The sequence below is a fragment of the Cotesia typhae genome, unplaced genomic scaffold (genome assembly GCF_013202065.1).
Source record: "Cotesia typhae breed Kobodo isofemale line unplaced genomic scaffold, CoteBio_Ctyphae contig_22, whole genome shotgun sequence".
In the NCBI taxonomy this organism is placed as follows: Eukaryota; Metazoa; Arthropoda; class Insecta; order Hymenoptera; family Braconidae; genus Cotesia; species Cotesia typhae.
The window spans coordinates 4,145,032-4,169,753 of NW_027423728.1; the positions used below are offsets into that span (position 1 = coordinate 4,145,032).

General features: G+C 29.4%; 2 protein-coding genes across 2 annotated transcripts in view; one reads left to right on the forward strand and one right to left on the reverse strand.

Moving 5' to 3' along the window:
* LOC141524377 (uncharacterized) overlaps window positions 1-24,633 on the forward strand; it is a 51,554-nt gene extending 26,921 nt beyond the window's left edge. Inside the window, exons 3-4 of the mRNA XM_074238216.1 lie at window positions 15,750-16,775; window positions 23,466-24,633. Of these exons, the coding sequence (XP_074094317.1) occupies window positions 15,750-16,775; window positions 23,466-24,470 (2,031 nt within the window). The 3' untranslated portion in view covers window positions 24,471-24,633. The remainder of the gene's footprint in view (window positions 1-15,749; window positions 16,776-23,465) is intronic.
* The window catches only part of Ance-3 (angiotensin-converting enzyme Ance-3), a 36,230-nt gene continuing 16,278 nt past the window's right edge, over window positions 4,771-24,722 (reverse strand). The window contains exons 11-13 of the mRNA XM_074238209.1: window positions 14,726-14,866; window positions 8,624-8,790; window positions 4,771-5,002 (exon numbers count right to left, since the gene is read on the reverse strand). Coding sequence (XP_074094310.1) covers window positions 4,854-5,002; window positions 8,624-8,790; window positions 14,726-14,866 — 457 coding nt within the window. The 3' untranslated portion in view covers window positions 4,771-4,853. The remainder of the gene's footprint in view (window positions 5,003-8,623; window positions 8,791-14,725; window positions 14,867-24,722) is intronic.

Here is a 24,722-nt window from a genome sequence, read left to right on the forward strand (position 1 = left end):
ATAAAACTTCTCTGTAAATCAATTTAATTAGAAGAGGCGCAATCAATGTGTGATATCAGATTTTTATAACTATCTACAGTGATTTTCTTTTAGAAATATCTACCATTTGTACAATTGAAATAAAATGAAATACAATCAATGACGTGGAAATAAAGAAAGGGCTTATTCAGTCAGCAAGTTTTCTCTCACTGGATTTTCTACCGCTTGTGCTTTAAATTCATTTAGCTTTTGGATATATGAAGATTATAAAATCACTGGGGTGGAAAACTTTATTCGGCTGTTTAATCAACTGCTTTTTAATTTGAAAAAGTTAAATAAAAGTACTGTGAATATTGTTTCATCGAGTATAAAGTTAAAAAATTATCGAAAAATTGTAAGCTTTATCGTTTTTATGCAGCACCGAATTTAAATTATTAAGAAAATAATTTTAAAAAATATCGGTTAATTCAAATGTATTCACTTTAAACGCTCATGGCAAACGTAAATTGATCAAAGTAAATTTTTATACTGTTTTCAATTTGTTAATAGTTTTTTAACAATGCTTGATAGAAAAAAAAAAATTATCTACTGTACATTACAAAAATAATTTTAACAATATGTTAATTAGAAATCAATTAATTTTATTTATAATTCAGTTTTAAAGTTCGTTTAAATTTTTCTGCGGATAATATTTTTTGAAGCTGTCTTTAAATTATACAAACAAGTTTTTATAAATAGCTGCTCAAAGGGCAAAAATTCCTCCAATTGCTAGCCGAAAAAAATTATTTATACTTAAATAAAATTAAATTAAGCTGCAATTTTTATTCCTCCACTTTCTACAAGGAGAAAAATTAATTTTTTCAAAAGTTTTCGTGTTTTCCCTTTCATAAAGACTTTAAGAATCTACATCATAAGCTATCAAGAACAATTTTTTATGTAAAAATAAAAATCAATTGATTTAAAAAAAAATTTTATAAATACAATGATTTTAAATGATTTTTTTTTTTTTTTGGATAAGGGTACATAATATTCTATCCAGTTACAAAGAATCTCTGAATAAAAAGACACAAGATTAATCGGCAATAACGATAAATTTCTTAATTTACTAGTTTCTCTTTTATAAAAAACGTTATATATCTTCTATTTAAAGGATGACATTTCTTATCCTCACTGAAACATCTGCGAATAAATAAACAATATTTCGTCACCGGCGAAAGTTGCCAAAATAGTTATTTTAATTTACATGTCTCTAGTTCGTTACCCCTCAAAGTAATTTTTTTTATAATAAAAAATAAGTAAAAACGAGAATTTACTCGCAAACAAATTTATTACAAAATATGCAGAACCTTCAATGCTCATAAGTAATATTTATTTATCTATTTTCATTGAACGAAAATGAATAGAATTATTTTCATAATCACGATCAGCGAAAGTTTCTTTTTTTTATCTAGTTTTCTGGTTCGTTTAGTAGGTGAAGGTTGTAAATAATTTATAATCCTCAGAACGTATTAACATAAATATTAAATTAATACGTAATATACAAGAAATTACGCTAGTAAATAGAAAATAAAAAAAAAAAAAGAACATACATCACGTAGATAGTGAAATTGAATTGATCGGAAAATTGAGCTTACCATTATTACAGTCAATAATTACGGGTAAATTACTATTTCGTCTCTTCGTAATTGCTCCAAATTGTGTCTGCTAATTCGATCTAATTTCAACGGTACCAGGCTTATTGAGTCTTGCAATTATTATTATTATTATTATTATTATTATTATTATTATTATTATTATTATTATTATTATTATTATTATTATTATTATTATTATTATTATTATTATTATTATTATTATTATTATTATTATTATTATTATTATTATTATTATTATTATTATTATTATTATTATTATTATTATTATTATTATTATTATTATTATTATCATTATCTTGGATTTGCTTGAGACTAGATTTAAATGTCAAGTACGGGTTATATTATTTGCAAGATGTAGCTTTTATAAACAATTAAAAATTTATCTAGTTGAATGCTAGAAAACAATGATCCTGTGAGTGATCCTCAAAACTTAAAATTACGATCGCGATAATTATGTTAGACAAGTTGCATAATTTTATTACTAAAAATTGATATTATAATAATAATAATAATAATAATAATAATAATAATAATAATAATAATAATAATAATAATAATAATAATAATAATTTTTAATAAATATACTCCTTTTTATTATTGAGAAAATTTTGTGGCCAGTGTATTTATATGATAAAATGGGTTTTTATGGTTAAATTTTGTATCGTTTGAAGTCTTGACCTGGAGTTGTGCTTTCTATGGTTTCATATCATTCTCACCGGTAGTCAATTTACGATGATAAGTATTTAGGCTGCATTCGAAAATGTTTTATCTCTAGATACATCATTAAGAAATGACCTTGTATCTTGTGAAATATTGAAATTTTTAAAGATATATACTCATTCCGATGTTACACTCATCGAGACCTTTCATTTGAGTACCCACATCAATTTTTCATATATTTATATATATGTATATATGAAAAATATATGAAAATGCCTGTGGGTACTCAAATGAAAGCTCTTGATGAGAGTAACATCGGGATGAGCTTATATCTTTAAAAACGTCAATAGTTAAAAAAGTACAGTGCAATTTAACAAAATTCATTATTCAATAAAGCAAAATTTTATTTATTTATAGTTCACAAATCACGGCAGTCACATAGTGATTGAAAGGTTGCGAGTAAATTTATATTTAAACTACTTTTATTTTAATTAAAATCTTCATTAATTTCTGTAGAAATTTCTTTATTACAAATTTTTAAAGCCATCGCTCTGAATGATTATAAAAAAAAAATGACCAAACCCAAACTAAAAACGAGCAGTAACCATAATCTGCAGTTAATCCCCCGATAATAATGAATCGCAAGTGTCCTCATACTTCGGAGATTGAAGTACCGTACTCCATGTACCATACAGTATAGATTATAGCATTACAGCATTAGACATAAGTATAGAAGAGTTAAAACGTTGGCCTGCTCAATAACTCGGACTGTCTGGCACGCGTGTCATTGTTATGTACGATTTGACGCAATTATTGTATTGTGTAGACGACCGGTAGTGCTCGATAGACTTTCTTCATACTCTATACTCCATACTTAATACTTTATACCTTATACTATACATATCATTACAAATTATATTCATAATATGTGTAATCATTAAATTACCATTCATTTGTTCTCTCGTAACAAACGAATTTCATTTCTGGAAAATTGCTCATAATCGTCCAGTAATAAATCTCTGAATATTAAAAAATTTCAACGACAAAATCATGTTACATATTATAATTATTTTCATTATTATTCGGTCAAATTCAATCTATTGAATTTCAGTTCAGCCCGCTGGCTTATATTATCAAATTTCACGGGAAATTACATAATCATAACCATAACGAATTAATACACGCGTACAATGTAATAATTAAGGAGCTTTCATCCAGGTACATTTTGATCAATTAAAATTAATTGAGCCCTAAATGAAGCATTTGCCGTAATGGTTACAATTAATTAGTAATAAAATTATAAGTTATAATTAATCACCAAAAAATGAGTGAAAATAAAAGATAAATTACTCTGGCGCCGAGCGTGTGTATTTATCGTCCATTACAACACATTACGTGAAAGCCGTACAATTACAATTTCTCAGAAGGTGTCACATTCAATCCAACAAAAGTCTCAAGTCTACAATCTAAACTATAACAGTTTAGCTTTATCCCAACCAATTTACGCGGCTAAAATGCTTTAGACAATCACAAACGGTACTTAGATACAGTCAAACTATCGTATCATCGTCTCATTAGTGTCTATTATGCTGTGTTACTATTTTTTGCGACATCGGATTCCTTTTCTACTCCCTTATATATTTATTGATAGTCATACCAGTTTGTCATCAATTTGCTTCTTTTTGTTTCCTTCGATCGCTTGTAAACGGTGAAAGTTATTGTTCGTTACATTTCGCGGAAAGCCTTTTTGTCAAAGACCTGGATATTCGATCGTTTTTTTTTTTTTAATTATTTATTTAAGTCAATAAGCTTTAAAAATACGTTTGAAAAAATTTTATTGTTATGAAAAATGACGAGTGCTGCGACCTAGATCAAGAAATCCCGAGTCCAACGAGCCCCCACAACATCTATTAACTTACAATGCTTCTTAATGAAAAGCGCATTAATATTTTATTAATCAATTAATCGATTAATCGACCTACTGCCGATCTGCTGTTGCGGGTACTCATTTTGTTCGTAATTTTTCAAGGATTACAAATTTCAAATTTATTTTATCTCAATAAATGCTCCAACAAAGATATTCAATAAAAACACTCAAAAAAGTTTCTAGAAAAAATATTTCTAATTAATATGCTGATTTCGTGGCAATGTTCTTACAGTGTATATAATTACGCGGTAATTGAGGTGCGTATTGTGAGGAGAATGTTATCGAGATGTCGAATCTCGAAAATGAAGTCTCTAAAGACTCGTTAATATGACAAGCTCGGTCTGATCGACAGCCGATTATACGCAATCTGCATATACATCATTTAATATATTATATATACATAACATATTAATTTATATGTACCGAAGCTTTTATTTTTCTTTCCGCGTTCCTGCTATACGTGCTTGACTTTGATTTGCATTTCGAATTGCTGATCCTGTTATCGTTAAATGAAAACTTGATTTTTTTTTTTTTTTTTTTAAGAAAATTATTTATTTAAATACACATACATATACTTTTAAACAAAATAACTTAATAATTTTAAAATAAACAAATAAAAATAAAAACGTAAGTTAAAAAATATCAGTGGCAGCTATTAATGAAAAGGTGATAAGGAAAGTTGTTAACGAATATTGATAAACAGAGAAAGCACTGTTGTAGAATCCGGCCCCGTAGACTTGAAGACCGGCTGTTTCGATGCTTCGCTTGCAGTAGTCACCGTCTGAAATTAACATTCATAAATTAACTATTATTTCCATCTGTTATGTATCTTATATGGTGTATGTAACACTACGTGATGTACTATTAATTAATCGTTTCTTCTCATGGTATCGCGGGTGTCGTAAATCAAAAAGATTTGCAAATACGTAAAAGATAAACAAATGTTATGTGTAATCGCTGATCCCATGAAAAAATTAGTTCATTGTTATTATTGTTTCTACATACTGGATTACGTTCTTCGAGAGGCGAGATACGCTATTATTTATTGTTTCGAATGAGAAAATTTTTTTATTTGCTTCAATATTTTTTGCTTGTTCCTTATTCGTCGCCAAAATTCATTCTCAGGCTTTTAATGGCATTAACTTTTAAAATATTGAATTTAGGAATATTTTATAAGAGACCAAAGTTGGAAAGAATTTAATTTTCTTTTTTATTTCAAAAATTACAAGTCTAATTAAAATTTTTTGGCTATTATATTTTGGTTCTTTTTAAAAATTGCTTTAACTTTTAAAATATTGAATTTAGCGAAAATTTATTAAAATCACAGAAATTACAATTACAATGATTAAAATTTTTTTTATCATTATACTTAAGAATTATCTTCTAAAAATTGTAACTTTTAAAATATTGAAGTAGGAAAATTTTAGAAGAGACAATATTTGTAAAGAATTATATTTTCTGACCACTACACAGAAAATAAAACTGCATCTTTTTAACTTGAGTAAAAAAATTCTTAAGCTAAGAAATATCTCTTGGTTTAAGTAAATTTTACTTGATTCAAAAATTTCCATCTTGATTCAAGATAATGATACTCTTCAAAATTATTTTCTTGGTTCAAGAATTTTTTTTTTTTTTATTGAAGTTAAATTTTTTTTCAATGCATAAGTAATCTAATTTTTCCATTCACTGAAAAAAAAAAAATTAATTTGACTTAAGAGCCAAAATCTTGAACCAAGAATACCATTTTTAAGAAAATGATTTTTTTAAGTCAAGAATTTTTCTTGAAAATGGTATTCTTGGTTCAAGAGCTTGGCTCTTGAGTCAAGTTAATTTTTTCAGTGTACATAAACCTCATAATAGATCATTATGATTTTATCTTTAAATATTTCATGCGTAGATTTTAGACCCGACTTTTAGATTTATTATTACTTTTAAAATTCCAAGAGACATAATTAAAAAAAAAATCCATGGTAAGCTATAAAAAAAAAATCCATAAAAAGTTAGACGAAAAGAAAAACAAGTTGAATCCAGCATATTCTTATATAGACCGATGGAAGAGTAAATAAAAATTCTCAGTGGGTGTTTCGCGTTAAATATGTTACGTCGGAATAAATAAATAAATATATGTAAAGACTGTGTAGTGAGTTAAAGTGTGTCGTGAGAGCAAAACAAAGAGCAACGAGCCATGGAAATAAGAGCGATCTAAGACGTCGAACGTGTCTCACGATTCAACACACATAAAAATGTATTTAACTATAAACAGCTACAGCTCAATACAGAAAAGACCAGACGCCTTATGCACTGTTACATTACAGTATCTGTTTTTTTTTTTTTTTTTTTTTTTTTCATGGTACTGAACCTAAAATCTTAATACATGCAAGTACATGCTAGAAGTGGGAGGGTCGAAGGAATTTGTCGGTGTATTAGATATCGGACGTACTAATATATAATAATGTAATATGAATATGTACTGAAAGAGAATATCAGGTACTAGGTTGCAGTATGGGGTTTTGTACCCTACTACTTACAACTCTAACGGTTCACTGTACATGTACTAGTGCAATGCCGTCTACCGTCTACTATACAGCAGTATAATGTTAATGTAAGAGGTTCCTTTCGCTCTCGTTACACCCATTTCGTAATAATACTCAATCCCACGGATTAGATATAATAGCGCCGGCATATCCCGGGATTCGGGATATTAAACCGATACAAATTATTGATAAACTATTTCGTGTTTATAATTTCATTGTAAAATCACTAAGTTCTGACGGGTGTCAAGCGATTTAGTTTATGTTTCATTCTTTCGCTTTGAAATTGCTCGATTATGGTTGTTATGTTTGTTAATTTGTTTTAGATTATCTATTCAATATTCCAGGAAATATCATTTAATAAAATTTATTGGAATTTGATTTTAATTAAAGACAATTGTAATTTTCTTTCTTTTTAAAGCAACAACTACTTTTTAGTAGCAATACTTCAGAAAAAAATAAGTTAAGTTTAGTAAAGAAAGAAAGTAATTGTGTTGGATTCTCTGAGCAAAAATAAATTTTAGTAACAAACTTTTAGTTTTATATTTTAGATATTTGGTTCTTAGAAATATTTATTTTAGAAAAATAATGTATTTTTCTTTTATTAGTTTTTAAATGTGAAAAACACATTTAAAGGCACATTTGTTCAGCTAGAATAGGAAAGCCTGTATAGACTTGATTTTACGACCTTATGTACTTGAGTTGTACAAAGAACTCTCTATTTTACACTGTAAAGTACAACCAAATATTACGGTCTTAGTTAAGAAGGAAAACATGTGTTTTACTAAGGACAATACAGAGGGTTAGACCTCACAATAAAATAGTTTTTAACAATATAGTTAGTCTGCGACTAAACTCTGTCAAGTAACGACACTTCTCTCGATATGATTCTTTTCTTTAAAAATAAAGATTCTATTTGAATCACTCTATGTGGATAATAATATTGTTTTTTTACTTTATTTATTATTAATCCTATCCAAAATAAATCAAGAAATTGCTTAGAAAAATTTTTTTGAAATTTATAAGAAACTTTGATTTTTTTTTATAGAAAAAAAATTGTCATATGAAGATCAGAAAATTTATTAAAATTTTTTTTTATAAATTTAAAAATTATTTTGAAAAAATAAAAAAAAATTTTCTTATTTCGAAAAATTACGGGTACTGCGACCTAGATCAGGAGATTCCGAGTTCAACGAGCCCCCATAACGTCTATTAACTTGCAGTGCTTCTCAATGAAAAGTGCATTAATATTTTATTAATCAATTAATCGATTAATCGACCTACCGCCGATCTGCCGCTGCGGGTACTCATTTTGTTCGTATTTTTTCGAGGATTACGAATTACAAACTTATTTTATCTCAAAAAAATATTTTAATAACGAAATTCGACAAAAACGCTCAAAAAAATTTTATAAAAATCTTAAAAAGTTTGTAGAAAGAATATTCTTGATCACTTTGCCGATTTTGAGATAATAGTCTTACAAATAATTACGAGATATATAAATCGTGGGTAAAATGGTCTATTCTGTAGGCCTATATTATGAGTTTCTCAAGTATTATAAAAAAATAAACGATTAGAAATTTATAAATAAAAAAAAAATAGCAAATCTTTGGCGTATGAAATCAAAGATCAGATGTTATTTAATATTATATTAATCTGGATATATATTACAAGGAAATCCGTTAGAGATCAATGATCAATAACATAAAACGGCCAGACATAATAAACCGGAAGATGAAAAGTTTTTATCCTTTCATTATTATATAGTATGTAGTGGAAAGTAATTTTATATATATTTATATTAATATTTATGGGTTGAATGATGTGATAATAATAAACATATAATAGTGTTATAATATATTAGTGGTTACCGTAAGACCAGCCGACGACTTCTCCGCTCCTGAGGTTTTCCGTTCTCAGCCAATCCTCCAGAGGCCTGAAGAATTCTCTGAGTGCGTCACCGTCCAATCTAAATTCACCGATCGCTTCTTGGAGTGTGTCCTGCCACGGTCTCGAGGATCCTTTCTCCATCAATCTTCTGCAAGTGAAAATCGGTCTATCTTATTTCATGTCAGATGTATTACTTCGAAGCATAAGTATCGCTCGAACTATTCTCGGGAGCTAGTCCGTACATATATGAGTCGCTCGAATTTTAAAATCCATCTACTTTCTAGTATATACTATACCTGCTAATTTTTATTTTTTATGAATATAAAGTGACCGATGAATCCTTATTTTTCGCGCGTTTTAAGTATGCAAAGATTCTCAATTTAAGTTATACAGTAAAAAATTTTGCGTCATTGCGTCAAAAAATTTTTTGTTAAATATTTAACATTTTAATGTGTAAATTTAACATTTATTGTGTTAAATTAACACAAAAAAGATTTAAATATTTAACATAAAAATTTTAACACAAAATTTTTTTAAGCATTGACGCAAAATTTTTTACTGTGTATCCTTTAGATAAATTACTACTATTACAATTTGAAAAAAAGTGTTTTTTTCTTATAAATGTTCAGTCACTTTTCAATAAATTTAAATTTGGTGTAATTTTTAAAAAAAATTCTCCAAATTGTAGCAAAAAAAAAATAAAAATTATGATCACAGTATTTTTGGTCATTATAGTTTAATTTTACACAGTAAAAAATTTTGCGTCATTGCGTCAAAAAATTTTGTGTTAAAAATTTTTGTGTTAAATATTTAACACTTTTATGTCTAAATTTAACATTTATTGTTTTAATTAACACAAAAAAGTTTTAAATATTTAACATAAAAATTTTTAACACAAAATTTTTTGACGCAAAATTTTCTACTGTGTATTTTGAAGCCGCTGAAACTTTTAAAATATTAAATTTAGGAAAATTTTATAAGACATCAATGTTGTAAAAAATTGAATTTCTTTGCAGTGATGTTTTATTAAAAGTAATGGTTCTAATTGTTCCTTCAAAATTATGAAAATTACAATTATCATGATAAAAATTTTTTTTATCATTATACATAAGACTGTTTTTAAAATGACTATAACTTTTAAAATATTGATCGAATGAAAATTAAATAAGAGACCAAAGTTGTAGATAATAAAATTTCCTTTCCAATGACCACATTACCCACTCGATTTCTTCTAGCAAATCACCGTCGCAAGACTTTCTTTGCACATTAATTAAGAGTAAATTAACACGATTTCCATTCAATTAATTAAAAAAAATCACTCAATCTGTTATTTTATAGACCTACAGCTTAATTGCAAATAAATGTTTTTTCAATTAAATCTTTATATATCTCAAATAATTATTGCATCCGCTATAAACAAACGCTCTAATCATAATATGATATAACAGGATGTAAATGTGTAATAAATTTATCTCACATTTTATTAATATATTTAGCTGCAGTTGATATTACAAATATATACACAACGACTCTCGACAAATAGACCGGTGTAAGTATTTGTTAAACAAATAATAATACCTCTCACAGTAAAAATATTAAGTTGAATAATTTATAATGTACGTTTATTATGTATTATTATTGTGTTAAGAGATTAAATAATAACAAGATGTAAGATGCAAGGTGCATGAAATGTGATGTAATAATTGAATATTGAATGTTAAAAACTCCCGGAGAATTTATACATACATAAAAGATTACTCTGAAAGGTCAAGTGTACGGTGGGTCACGTTATGCTGCGAATAATGCCTTCGGCTATAGATTAATCCTCAACTCAACATACCTAATACTTGATACCTGGTTCGGTAGAAAGTCTGATCTAGGAAACTTGTCAGCAAATGAGATAATGTTCGTGTGATGACTTTAAATAGATGTTTTTTGATATCGCCTATCAATTAATGTCTAATTTATCCGACAATTTAACATTAGTGACCATTAAGTTGTCTTATAAATTAATAAAGACGCTGCCTAGAATATCTTATTTATATATTTATTTGTTTAAATTACAACATTTCGTAAAACATCCAAATATTTATTGTCAATTATATTGATATATTGAATTGTATTTAATAGTAAGATTAATTCGTAAAAAATTATTTAAAAATACAATTTTTGGAAAAAAAAAATTTTATTTTTTTTCTAACAAAATTTATCAAAATAATTTTGGATATTTTTGGGAGTTATTATATTGTTTATCGTGATATTTTAAAAAAAATGTAATCCTCTATTATGACTTTGGGTTCTTAAAAAATTTTCATAAATCCAAAATTTTCCAAGTTACAGCTACTTAAGGATAAAACTAAAGTAAAATAATTTCAATCTAATAATATAAAAAAATTTCTAAGAACGGTCAGCAAATAAGGAACCAATAGCCGATAAATAAAACTTAAAAGCACCTAGGAATGAATGGATTTGCTAACTGAATTGCTATTAACACCAGGAGTTTCTTAATCTTGTCTCGCGTCTAAAAATGTCGTGGGGTGTAATTACCAGAATAATGGTTGCACTGATCAATCCTAAGATCAATCGTTCCCGTGAGAACAGTGATCGGCGAATGCCAAGCGGGTGAAAAAGTTTTACGGAATGTTTTTACCAAATCCCCGGTGCAATTAATCGATCTTATAATTTCCGGTATGGAGATGGAGAGTAAACAGCGAAATCGGGACTTTCCTGTCTGCCTTGCCGTCTAATTTCGCAACTCGGTGTAACTACGGGACTCTGAACCATTGATTGCGTTATTAGCATCGCGCCGTAGTACACATATCGCCGTTTATGTTTATTCGTTACTTTTTTTTATAAAAGCAGTATAATTATTTTTTTATTCAAAACGACGTCAAGGATATTAGAAAGCCCATATATATATATATATATATATATATATATATATATATATATATATATATATATATATATATATGTCTTATCAATATCGATTGCTAAAAATCGGGTGTACTTATTAATACTATTTTTATTATTATTATTATTATTATTATTATTATTATTATTTTTTATTGGATGAATGAACAAATGAATGAATAGTAAATTAAAATCAATATAGGTAGCAGCCAATCCACATATGTTGTATTGATAGACCTTTTTTTCGATCATCAATGTGATAGGCTTTCGCAATAGTACATAATAGTACGTTTATAACATAGAACCGTAACTAGCGAGAGTTTACCATAGTTGAGGATCGGATCACTTACACACACACACACACTCAGACATTCCATATGGACTTGATAATGTACTAAGTTTTAACTTTGTTAACTTAGGTTGTTGACTACAGGAAAACATGTGTGTATTTTGCAAGAGAGTGTGAGTGTCTGTGTATTTATAAGCTGGCAAGATTTGCGACCAAAGCATAGAATTTTAGTGATATCATGAATTTTCTTTCGCTTTAATGCACTGACGAGTAATCGGTCTGTTATGTACGATATGCACGGGAGTGTTATGTTTGCTGGATGGAAACTTTTTTTTTTTTTTTTTTTTACTTTAGGTTTCTTTTCCTCCAGATCAGCGAGAGTTGTTACGTCTTTTTTAAATATTAATATTTCATGTGTGCTATTAGCTATTACCCGGCGTAATAACTGTCATTTTTTCATTATTTTTATTATGTGAGACCAGACATTTTTCATTTTCTTTGTTATGTGAGGAGAATTTGTTCCGTTTTTTATGGGCTACATAATCATTTTTTTTTTATAAATAATATTTAGTTTTTTTAAAAGATTTTTATGAGCCTCAGCTCACAACGCGATCAATGAACAAGGTATTTTACATTATTATTAGATGAGAAAAATTTTAAGTGTTTAATTTTAGTTACACTTTTCCGATAAAATAAAAATAAAGAATCTTGTATTATTTTTTGTCCCTTAAAAAAAGATGAATTTTTCTTATGAAAATATTCGCTTGATTTTTTTACAAAAAAAAATAGAAAAATATTTGCTTGATTTTTTTACAAAAAAAAAAAAAGTAGAAAAATTTCGTCGGAAATTTTTTATTTTTTTTTTATAACTATGAACGAAAATTTTTTAGCTACCCGATTTTTACTAAATTAGTCATCCTCAATCCATCCGTTAGTGACTGGATGCTTGAAACCATGATCAGAAATTAACGACAACAAAAGTTGAGTCATTAAATATTTAGTACGGATAGTTAAACTCTTATCTCGAGTAGGATTATCCGGTGATTGCCGTCTAGTTAGTGTACGATGCACATATAAACTTCGACTCCGGTCAATATAAAATCTAATGACAGAAGATAATGTCAGTACAACAACAAATGCAACTTGTAGTGTGTTTTCTTCTTCACGATGTTACTACGGCATATTATAGCTTCGTGTATGAATATATAAAAAGTATATGTATTTAGAACTGAAATGTATACAGAACGACTCGTTGCATCACTTATGATCGTCTCGAGACGAATAAGGTTAACACGCTGTTTTTAATTATCAATTGAAATAGTACAAAAAAAAAAATTTTTTTTAAATTTGCATTCATAATTTTTTATGATTATTAAACATGCATTTTTTTTAATTATAAAAATATTCAGCGTGATTATATTATTTAAAACTACACTTTATATTTAATTTTCTATTAAAGCTCATCCTTAAATATTTAATTGTCAATAATTTTGGAGAATTTATAATTAAAAAAAAAAAATAATGGAAATTGTGTAATTTTTCGCACAATTATTTAAATAATAAAAAAGAATGCTTAATGGCCGAAAAAAAAAATTTCTCAAATAAATTAGTAATTAATATCGATTTTTATTAATTAATCTATTTGTGACGAGAAAGTGACGATTCTGAGTAAAAGTGAAATGTCAGAATAAATAAATTAAGTATTATATATTTTCGATACTCACATTGATATTCATTCAGATGCAAATTTAAAAATTAAATTGATAAAACAACCTTATATTAGGACGAATAAAAATGAACATTTTTTTATTGAATGTAAAGCTTACGATCAACGAAGAGATGTCACGATAAAATTGATGTTAATTATACAATGAAATGTATCATGCAGTGAAATAATTATTTTATTAGCATAAATCGAGGATTTATATAAATATGTATGCACATTAATATATGTTTATATTTAGTTTACCAAAGTTAATACGTTTCGATGTCGAGGACTTGCTAGTCGTTCTAGTTTCCTCTCACTTGCATTCTGTTTAACTGAGTTACGTGGTACATTTCACATTTATGTTATAATACGTCATTTGTGTCCTTACAACAGCCTTCTTTATATTCTTTCTATTACTATTATATGTATGTTTTATATTTATGTATATCAACATCAGCATGTGTGTTTCTATTTTTATTTTCATTTACAAGTTACACTTTCTTTCTAACCAAAAAATTCATCCATACGAGACTTTATTTTGTCCGAATAAAATTTAACGTTTAAAATTCTCAAAATTAAAAATTTTTTTTAATAATTAAATTTTTTGTTAATGTTAAAAATATTAGAATTTAAAAAAAAGAAATTCTTTAGTTTCTAATTATATTTAAAAATTAAAACGAATATACTTTATACATGTTGAAGAAATAAGATGCAATCACGGCTCTTGTGTATTATGTAAATTTATTTCCCATAGAAAAACGAGGTGAGCGACTTGACTGCTTTTTTTACGAAGGAACGTTTTTTTTTATTGTTTGCTGCATCTGTACTAACTATTTTCCCACCTCATTTCTTCATATTTATAACCATCGGTTATTTATTTTAGCGATTATGATTATTGTTTTTATAATAATTTTTTTTAAATAAATTGTGTAGATCATATTTGAAACAGATATGCTTAGAAATTTATAATAATAATAATAATAATGGTCTGAACGGTCCGAATTATTTTTTCGGTTGCCGAAAAAAAGTTTCACTGAGTAAACAATTACATCTTTATAAAATTTTAATAAAAAAAATTTGTCTTAAAATCAAAAATAAAATTTTTGATTATTTATAAAATAATAAATTCTATTTAATAAATAACAATAATAATAAATATAAAAAAAAACTTACGCTAACACACGCCCAGCCTGAGGACTCCTGTAAAAATCGCACTTATGAAGCGGTCGTCTAGGATCATTGGGTGACCGCTGGCCTGCGGCTTGGCATAGACCTCGATAAAGTTGAAACTGCAATACCCCAGCTACAAAGTTCCTGCAAAAAAAAAAAATAAAATAAATTACAACTATCAATATCGATTTAAAATTTCACTTTATTATATTTCAACAGCAAATAAAATTTTTAATTCTCAGTTCCTTAAATAAAACAAACCAAATTTGATAACACCTTACTCAATTGCAGTGAAAGCAATTACTTAAAAATTTATGTGAAAAGACATCATCACACTTTGAGTTAATTATATCCAATTATCGCATCAAATCCATATATCCATATCCAGTTTGAGTGATCCTTAACAAATAAAATTTCTCCTCGAATATAAAAAATTTATGTAACCATTATTTAAACTTAGCTCACTCAACAGTTGGCAATTAAAATAAGTACTCAATTTATATCATATCATAATATACAAGTTACAGCATTAGAGGACGTAGGAGTGTCACCGCGAAACGGAATAATCGATAATAAAATAATATCCGCAATGACCAGTTTGTTGTCATGATTGTTGTTGTTGGCAGTATCAAAGTATAAATAATCCTTCGAACAATTCCTACCACATACAAAATAACATACGTAAAAGTATTTAAAAAAAAAAAGTAAACAACATCGCCAACCGTGGGGGTACGTCGTATTAGCGTCCGGGTGAATAAGTTGGGGGGCAGCAGTCTCGACTGGGCCTCCTCAACGAAGGCGAAAGTGTGCCGTGTATATAAGGCCCATAACTACTGGCAATCAGCATCCAGTTCACTCCTGGACTCACCCGGACACATTAACTAAATCCAATATGAAGTATTTGGTACGTACACACTCAGACACACTCCGACACACATAAAACCTCAGACCTACACAATATTCGTGAAGTGATAGTGCCCTAAAGTAAAATAAGTTAATTAATAAAATATTTCGGTTAATGTTACAGTTAGTGTTGGGCCTTTTGGCGTCAGCGGCATTTGCCGAAGAAAAGAAAGTTGAGGAAAAGACGTCAGCCGCTGAGGAGACCTCCTCCAAGAAGAACGAAAAGCGTGGTATCCTGGGCTTGGGATACGGGTACGGGTACGACGTAGGTGGCTACGAAATCGGTGCCGGACACGGACACGATCACGGCCACGGACACGAAGGGTTCCACCACCTGAACCACTTCGATTTCGACCACTTTGACGGATACGGTGGTGGATATCACGGTGAACATCATGTTAAGCACGTCACAGTGGTGAAAAACGTTCCGGTTCCTTACCCGGTCGAGAAACACGTTCCATACCCAGTGGAGAAGCACGTCCCCTACCCAGTTAAGGTTCCGGTTCCGCAGCCCTACCCCGTCGAGAAACACGTCCCTTACCCGGTCAAGGTGTACGTCAAGGTTCCAGTTCACGTGCCCCAGCCCTACCCGGTTGAAAAGAAGGTCCACGTTCCGGTGCACGTTCCAGTAGACAGGCCCTACCCCGTCAAGGTCCTCGTTCCTCAACCTTACCCAGTCGAGAAACACATCCCCTACCCAGTAAAGGTTCCCGTTCCCCAACCCTACCCAGTTGAGAAGAAAGTCCATGTTCCAGTACATGTTCCAGTTCACGTTCCTCAGCCCTACCCAGTTGAGAAGATCGTTCACGTTCCATACAAGGTCCACGTTGACAGACCCTACCCAGTTCCAGTTCCCAAACCTTACCCAGTCCACGTTGAAAAGAAAGTACCCTACCCCGTTGACAGGCCAGTTCCTTACCCAGTTAAGGTTCCAGTCGACAGACCAGTTCCTTACCCGGTAGAGAAACACATTCCTTACCCAGTTAAGGTACCTGTTCCAGCGCCCTACCCGGTAGAGAAGCATATCCCCTACCCCGTTGAGAAACCAGTTCCTTACGCTGTTAAGGTTCCAGTCGACAGGCCCTACCCGGTCCACATCGAGAAGCACGTTCCAGTTCCAGTGGAGAAGCCTGTTCCTTACCCCGTTAAGGTTCCATACCCCGTTCCGGTTCATCATCACGAACATCACGACCATCACGAACACCACCAGTTCCCGGAACATCACGGGTACGAACATTACGAACACCATGGTGGATTCGAACACGACTATCACCACTAGAACGCCGAACCAGTCTATAATTTAATTATTATTATTATTATTTAATTAATGATAATTTAGGTTTTTGATAATTGGTTCGCGCGTTTTACAACGGTTACCTGAAAATAATATTTTATAATTTATAAATATAAATGGTTTTTTTTTTTTTACAAGTATTTGTCAGTTACCAGCGACTTTTTCTATTGACATTAATATTAATATTATTGAGTATAAATTATAAATATTATTGTAATTATTATTGTGTAATGATAGTGAATAATATGAGATTGTTAAATAAGAAATTTTGAGTTTTATTTACTAGTATTAAGATAGTTTATTTATAATTATTAATTTCTAGGAAAAATGGAAAGATATTTTAAGAAATATGGCTACTTCTGAAGATATTCGAATAAACACAAAATAAGAGTAAGTTTTTTTGGGATAACTAGTTGATCAATTGGCTCAAAAAATTGTATAAACTTTTTTGGTTGAAAAATTACGTCGAATGCTACAAAAAAAATTTTTAATTCAAAATTCTGATCAAAAATTAATTAATTGAAAAATTTTCGAATAGATGGATTTTTTTTCACAAGTTTGTTTTTTAACTTTCTAGTGAAAAAGATAAAAATTAAAAATTTATTCAGTTTGGAAACATTAAAATTCTCTTTACCGATTAATCTTTTGTTTGGTGACCTAGTGAATTGTAAACTGGCCGTACAAGTGAAATTGCTGGCACGTATTATTAAAAAACATGATTTGCCTACATATCCTACATTTCATCTATTGAATTTATTCATTTCCAGTAAAATTTGTAATTTATAAAAGAAATAAAAATCCCGGTATGATTAACGACCGAAAATTTATAGATCCAACAACGAGGAAAGGATAGATATTTTTAGCATACATTAAAAGTATAGAAAAAATCTCGGTAGAGAAATTCTATTTTATTTATATGTTTTCGTTTTATTGGAGAGCGACTTTAAGTGTGAATTATGTAATGTCGTAATTCAAGCAAATGGATACAATAACACACATCGATAAACCGAGATGCGAAAGTAAGAGTTGTCTAGTCTGCGGTTAATAGGCAAACATTATTATTATTATTATTATTATTATTATTATTATTATTATTATTATTATTATTATTATTATTATTATTATTATTATTATTATTATTATTATTATTATTATTATTATTATTATTATTATTATTATTATTATTATTATTATTATTATTATTATTATTATTATTATTATTATTATTATTATTATTATTATTATTATTATTATTATTATTATTATTATTATTATTATTATTATTATTATTATTATTATTATTATTATTATTATTATTATTATTATTATTATTATTATTATTATTATTATTATTATTATTATTATTATTATTATTATTATTATTATTATTATTATTATTATTATTATTATTATTATTATTATTATTATTATTATTATTATTATTATTATTATTATTATATATTTACTGGATGAAATTAATCGCATATATCGAGCTGTCAAAACCGTGACACAATATTTTTTTAAGGATGTTATTCAATAGATTTTAATTATCTTGCCGTTGGTTGATTAACTATTAACTCTTAACTCAGTGATTTATCATTCAGTTGACGTTAAGAAAATAATTATTTATTTAACTTTCTCAAAACATTAACACCGTGTGGAAATATTTTTTCATTAAAGCTCAAATAGTCTTGAGCATTGCAAATTGCTAAATAAAAATATTTGTTAAATAAAAAACATAATTTAAAGTTTTGCAATAATCAAAGTATGACAACCGTGTGAAACTATTATTAAAATACTTTTATTAATAGTTATTATGATTATGATAATTATTATTTTTGACGTGGTTCCATGGGTGGCTGTGCATCGTGTGACACTAGTCAATGTGCAATAATAATAGTTATCCCTCGTAATTTCCACCCACAACGATAAGCCGTACCGTATTGCAATTTATTACAGCCTACGAGTGTGTCACTGTATTACTGTTTCTATTGAAAGGAAAATAAAAAAATAGGCCGGCGTACTTTCTCATGACATGGATATGCCCAAACAAAACAATAGATTTCACAATTTTTTACCTATAGCTTCTCGGTATTTACTTGATAAACAAATAAATAATCCATTATGAAATAAATTAATAACATAATAACAATTAATCATAAATAATATCAAATTTACTGTTATTGTTCGGCGTTATTATCATTATTCAATGTCGGATTACGTTTCTTCTCAGTGAGAGTAAAAAGTTAAGTACGCTTGAAATTGAAAGTGAGAGGGATTCTTTCGGTCTAGCTAAAGCGCCACCATGACGCTGTGGCAAGTTCCCGAACTTTTTAAGATTATCACTGAGGACAAGGCAGACTTCTGTATTCAGAAAGAAGTCGGTAATCCTAGCTCTGAAGGATTCGAAGGATTAATTACAATTGATTGATTATTAATCGGTCGGAACTGTAGTAGGACGGATAATGCTCGTTATTTTTATGGTTCCATGATAATTGATCCTCCGACAAAATATCCCAATGACAAAACATCCCCAACAATTGATACCAAACCTTTTAACATGGTTTTTGTGTGGGTTTATTCAATATTAGACCATCACATACGCTTTTAATAATTTTTTTTTTTAATTTTAGAAAACTATAACGAGTTTGAAGGATAACTTGTCGGGGATATTTTTTTTTAGGGATATTTTGTCGGGGATCAATAAGCCTGATACCGCCTGATTAGATGGGAAGATATGCTACATGAGGTTTGATACGGCTTGATTTAAGCCTGATATGGAATGGTCTGATCACATCAAATTATATTTAAAAACAACCAATACGTTTTTTTAAATCTACACATAGAAAAAAAAATTTACTTGAATCATGTAAATTATTTTGAATAATTTCATGTTCTTGATTTGAGTAGAAAAATTCTTAAGCTAAGAAATTTTTATTGGTTTAAATAAATTTTATTTGATTCAAGAATTTTTTATCTTGGTCCAAGATAATGAAACTCTTTAAAATTATTTTTTTTGTTTAAGAATTTTTCTTTTGATTCAAATTAATTTTTTTTCTGTGTATAATTAAGGAAATAAGAAAAATTATCTCCTTCGTATTTATATGTTAAAAAGCGTTTTTCGAAGTTAAATTTAGTACGATCCAAGGCTCGCAGCACCATCATTCCCAACCAAGTTCTTAATTAAGTTACTCGTAAATGTTTATTGAGACGAATGGAAAAATATCTATTTATTGATTTAATCTCTGAATAAAAAAAAGTATTGAGACAAAGAAAAAGTATGGAATTAATTATTCATGGAATATCTGTATGTAGGACTCGGAAGAATGTTACACCAAGGAAACACTATCGTGACTATAGAGATGCAGACGTACGATGTCCGGATCTATGTGCATCGTGATCATCGCGATACAGTGCATTGAACATATTTGCATATAAAGTGTAGTCTCATAAGTATCGTGATAATCATGATAGTGTTTAGTGATGAAAGCGATATTTTTTCTCCATATAGTTTTGAATGTTGATTAAGATTAATTATGAGATTCGATCTCAAAGATACTGACAAGATAAATATATTAAGACCTCTTCATATAACTCTATTTCTTTATGAATAAACTTAATTTAGGTACAGTGCAAACGAATAATTAATAAAACACATTAAATTATAATATGATAGTGTTATAAGTTAAAAAATTTATGAATACTGACGAAATTAAATTTCCCAAATAAGATTTATAATTTTGGATATGGTCAAATACGTCTACATATAATTTTTTGATCAAAGACAACATTAAAAATTTCCGACTGAATCACAAAATTGTCTCCTTACATTTTTAGAATTACTTTTCATTTTTGTTTTATTTAATGTAAAAAATTTACCCTTAAGTCAAGAATTTTTTTCTTTCTGTATGACCAGATCTGACTCATCAAAAATTTTTTTCACGGAGTTACTTTCCTATTAAGCGCACAATTTATATTATCAATAATGAAATAATTTAAAAATAAATTTAAAATTTAATCAATAGATTTTTTTCAGACATATGATTCCAAAATTTTTTTCAATTACCGTATTTACATTAAGATTCAGAAAACAAAAATCGTGTGTTTACGAGCATTTAACTTTCCTGCTAGTACACTTGAGAAAAGTGTATCTATTCACTTTCAACAACAATTATCTACAACACCACCGTAAATATTAATGCATACTTACTCTTCTGGAGAGGCGTAATATAACGAATAAAAAGAGTTCATGGACCCGAAATCGTCAATGTGTTGCGCCGAAGCGAAATTAAGAAAGCGATCTTCCCGAGCAGTGTCCGTGAAAAGCATCCATCAATTAGCGATATCATTATTATATACATATAAATGCAGAAATAAAGAAAAAAGTAAGCACAATGCACGCACGTATATACTTATCCGCTTGTGGGAGATGACACACTTGTACAAGCGAGCGTATTAAATAGAGGAAAAACGCGAATCGGTACCAGTTATTCTCACCGATCTAAACCGATCGTTTACAATTCTGTTGTTATTTATATAAATATCATTTTTATTATTTTATTATTTTTGTGTGATTAAGCTGCCGATTATTGGCCCGTTTGCGACGTCATGGGACACGTGGTGAGACTGTGATGGGATTAATAATAATTAATTACTGATCGTATCGATCACCATTTGAGGTTTTTTAATACCTTGGAAGTTTACCCGGTGCATTTTTTCGACAGATTCACGTGACCTTGACAATCATGGTTTATTGCGTTGTTGCTGCTGCGTCTAGGGCCACGCGTTACAGCTACAAGAATCCGGTCCTTGATTGTGGATACCTTCAGATTACACCCGAGGAAAAGTACTCTTGGGAGACGCCTAATTTTTACCACTATCGTACTATCGATCCCGAGGATGTTAGAGATCCTTCTATTGGTAATATTTATTTGTGTTATTTGTTTTTTATAAACGCTGCTTTTTTCATTTTTCATTTTTAAAAATTGTGAAAAAATTTTTTGATATGCCCTGATATGAAAATCGGACATTTAAGGCCTCATATGTCTGTACATAAATTTTTTATTAACGATAGTTTCAAATATTTCCGACCGAGGGCGCATGGTCGCTGAATTGTCTCGTTACAAGAGAGTTAAATCTGAGAATTTAAGATAAAAAATCAAGATAATGTTTACTATCCATCTAAAGAGCTTGCACTGTTGAAAATTCGCGAAGTGAATGTGGGATGGATGATTTTCAATTGATTAAATTTTTATAGAGTTAAATTTACTCCTAGAAGAATTTTATTTATATTGGTAATAAAAAAAAACTCCGCAAAGTGAATTCTTTTTTTCAAAAAATAAACAAAAAAGTCATTATTCGTTTAAAAGTTGATGAGAGTGAAAATTCAATCGAATTTACTTCCGATTTTGTGTCTGACATTGTTTTCTAGTTTAATCAATTTTGTTTAATACGTCACAAAAATTGGGTTTTGTTATACAATAGTATTTTAAGTACATAAGAATTCTATAGCACATAATATGCTAATGTATAACAGTGTCCAATTAAAGTGAATATTTTCTAAAAAATATATCATAGTAAAATAAAATCCAAAATTACTGAATAAATTCATGTAAAACTAAATCAAACTATATAGGGTCATATCAGAAATTTTTTTTAGGCGTTCCATTAAAATTACAAAAAATTTTCAGATTTTAGCTAATTTCTACATCATCGGAAAAATCTGAAATGCTTTTTAAAACACGTTAAAGTATAAATTTCTTTTCTCTTGAAGGTTTTTCTCGCTATTTTAAATAAAGAAACTCAACCTTGAAGCTAATGTAGAAAGTTATTCAAAAACAAAATCATTTTTAATTTTTGAATTTTTATCTTCAATTAAAAATTTTATCGTGAGCCAAAAGGTTGGAAAAAAAATAAAAAATTTTTTTATGTAGATTTTTTCATAGCTAAAATTTTATTCATGACTTTTCTTTCCACGCCAATAATTCTTCAAATAACAATTCCATTAATCAATTATTGAAACAACAACAACCAATTATTCCTATTAAATTTGCACGCTAAACTTTTTCTCCAGCAATTACAAAGAAAGTGTTACTCCTATCACTTCCAAGGCCTTTGAAGCAAACAAAACTCTAAACTATCAACAGCAATATTCTCTTCAAGAAAAACAAATAACTTGCAATAAATTTCTGTCTAGGAGTACTGAAAAAGGAATTCTCCAAGAATTACATCTCAAAACGGCAGTCAATGGACCTAAGCGTGCTGTCAGATCGGATGTCCGTAGACTCCGGTTCCAGTGGATCACTCTCAGAGGATCTAACGTTGACCCATCCTACGGACAACATCGCTGAATCAAGCGATTTCGAGCCACGAGTTTTCGAAGATGGAAAGTTCTCCGAAATGCAGGAACACGAGCATGAGAAAGTTATCACTGTGGTGAAGAACGTGGCGGTTCCGTACCCAGTTGAGAAGGAAGTCCGCTACCCAGTGATCAAGAAAGTCCCCTACCCTGTCCACACTCCAATGGCCCAGCCGTACCCCGTGGAGAAGGAGGTTCCTTATCCTGTAAAAGTCGTAATAAAAATCCCCACCAAAGTTCCGTACCCCGTTCCGGTCTACAAGGAAGTGCCCTATGCAGTCCAAGTTCCGGTGGAGCGGAGAATTCCCTACAGAACTTACATCCCGGAGCCTTACCCAGTTGAGAAAAAAGTCTACTACGAGAACAAAATCCCCGTTCCAGAGCCCTATCCCATCGAAAAAACCGTTCCAGTGCCTGTAAAGATCCCTATTGCCGTTCCGCAGCCGATTCCAGTCGAGAAAACAGTGGCCTACCCCGTCGAGGTCAAGGTAGACAGACCCATTCCCGTTCCTGTTCCCAAGCCCTACCCCGTTCCGGTCTACAAGCACGTTCCATATCCGGTCTACAAGCCAAAACCTGTTCCAGTCGAGGTAAATGTCGAAAAACCAGTGCCTTACGAGGTCGTTAACCACGTTCCCTATCCCGTCGAGGTCAAAGAACCTCAGTACTACCCAGTTGAAAAGGAAGTTCCCTACTCGGTGGACCAACACAAGCCCTATTCAGTTCCTGCTCCCGAAGAACCGGCTCCTATTGAAGAAACGCCTGATAAAGAAGAGAGTCTCTTTGCAAACGGCTACAAAGCCAAGGGCTGTTGCGGGGACGATTTTAAGCCTAGTGCTGTTGACACTTATGAAACTGAATACAAATATGGCGAGCGGAATGATAATGATCATGATAAATTGATCCATTCTGATGAAGTTTTTGAGAAAAAAGAGGAAAAAAATGTTAAACCTGTTTATGAAGACTCTAAGGAAGATCGACAAGATGGTGGCGGAGACAAAATGGTTGGCGCAGATGGTGTTATAGGCGCTACGGACTCTAAAGAAGTTATTTCAAAGGAGAATAATGAAAAGATTAATGAAATTGATGGGAATAATAGTCATAAAAATAGTAAAAAAGTTAAACGGCTAAGGAAAATAATAAAGAGAATCAAAACTTATGATGGCGAAAATGGAAAAGAGAAAGGAAATTAGATGGCGGAAATAGAGCAAGATATGTCGATTACTAGAGCAATAAAAATTATTAATTTATGTTTTTATTATTGTACTATTGCGATTAATATTGAGAATGTAGAATTTCTTTACTGTTAGAGTCTAGTCATGGAAATAATTGTTCTATAAATTTTTTTGTTGTCCTGGTTATTGTTATTATTTTTATACTATTTATATTGAGGTTATTTTTATTTATATAAGAAAGTTTTAAGAAGAGTTTAATATTGATGTTAT